General features: G+C 67.0%; 1 protein-coding gene across 1 annotated transcript in view; it reads right to left on the reverse strand.

The window, feature by feature from the left end:
• Positions 1-397: 397 nt before the first annotated feature.
• HAS3 (hyaluronan synthase 3) overlaps positions 398-1477 on the reverse strand; it is a 2082-nt gene continuing 1002 nt past the window's right edge. The window contains exon 2 of the mRNA XM_085305753.1: positions 398-1377. Within this exon, the coding sequence (XP_085161879.1) occupies positions 454-1377 (924 nt within the window). The 3' untranslated portion in view covers positions 398-453. The remainder of the gene's footprint in view (positions 1378-1477) is intronic.

Here is a 1477-nt window from a genome sequence, read left to right on the forward strand (position 1 = left end):
GGGGGAGAGGGGAGGGGAGGGGAGAAGCACCGCGGCGGTGAGCAGAGAGCCGCCGGCCGCCTCGGGACACGGCGTCCCTCCCGCGCCAGCGACGGGACGACGCCGGCGGCCGCAGCAGGCCGAGCCCGCAGCCGGCTCCGGGGCGCGCGGGCGGGACCGTTTCTCCGTAGCACCGCGGGAGGCCCGCGAGGGCCCCCCAGAAAGCACCGAAGGACGGGGGGGCCGGCAGGGACGCGGCAGCCAGCACCGCGGCTGCGCGGGGGCTCGGCTGAGCCCTGCTCCTGCGGGTGCTCCAGCGCGCCCGGGGCCAGGCAGCCGTTTGTTTCTTACAAAGGAAACCAAAGGAAAAAAAAAAAAAAAAACAAAAGGAAAAGGGAAAGGAAAAGAAGGAAAAAGAAAAAAAAGAAACACAGCAGCAAGACGGGAGCCGTGCGCCCCTCCCGCGCCCCGCGCTCACACCTCGGCGAAGGCCAGCCCGCACTGCTCCTGCCGCTTACCGCAGCGCCGGGCCACGATGGCCAGGTAGAGCATGAGCAGGGCCACCCAGTAGCAGGCGTAGAGGATGGCGCCTGAGACGAGGAAGGCCACCTCGGTCTCGCTGAAGAGGTCCTGGCTGTAGGCGGTGTAGGCCAGCCCGCCCAGCAGCACGGCCACCCACACCGACACCGGCAGCAGCCCCACGAAGTTGACCACGATGGTCCGGCGCCCCGACGTGCCCCAGCCCGACTTGTTGATGGTGGCGATGGCGAACATCTTGGCGGGCAGCAGGCTGGACATGTAGAGCAGGGCATAGAGGGACATGAAGATCATCTCGGCGTTGCCCCGGAGGAAGCAGGCGTACGTGGCCTTGATGATGCCCACCAGCTGCACCGTCAGGAGGAAGAGGAGGATGTTCCAGATACGCCCGCGGTAGAAGAGCTGGATCACGGTGGCGATGAGGAAGAAGGGGAAGAAGCCGGTCACCACGGACTCGTAGGTCATCCAGAGGTGGTGCTTGTGGAACCACAGGGCATTGTAGAGCCACTCGCGGAAGTAGGACTTGCTCCAGCGGGTCTGCTGGTTGAGCCAGCGCAGGTAGCGGGTGGGCGTCTCCGTCAGGCACTTGGAGCGGGCCGTGTACTTGGTCTGGTAGCCCAGGCTGAGGACGCGGTTCGTCAGGTGCCGGTCGTCCCCGAAGCTGCACTTGCTGCCCAGGAAGGTCTGGTGGTACCAGTCCTCGAGGAAGTGCTGCAGGAGGGCGTTGCGGTACATGCCCAGGGGCCCGCTGATGCACTGCACGCACCCGAAGTAGGACTGGCAGGCGCGCTCCACGTTGAAGGCCATCCAGTAGCGCACGCTGCTCAGGAAGGAGATCCACGAGTCGTACTTGTTCAGGATCTGCAGGGGAAGAGGCCGTGAGAGCCGGCACCGCCGTGCCGCCCCCACGGCCCCCCGCCCCGGGGCCGCCGCCGTACCTGGACGTCGCCGCCGACGCCGC

This window comes from Rhea americana, unplaced genomic scaffold (assembly GCF_003343005.1).
Source record: "Rhea americana isolate MKP2758 unplaced genomic scaffold, rheAme1 scaffold_226, whole genome shotgun sequence".
NCBI classification, from domain to species: domain Eukaryota; kingdom Metazoa; phylum Chordata; class Aves; order Rheiformes; family Rheidae; genus Rhea; species Rhea americana.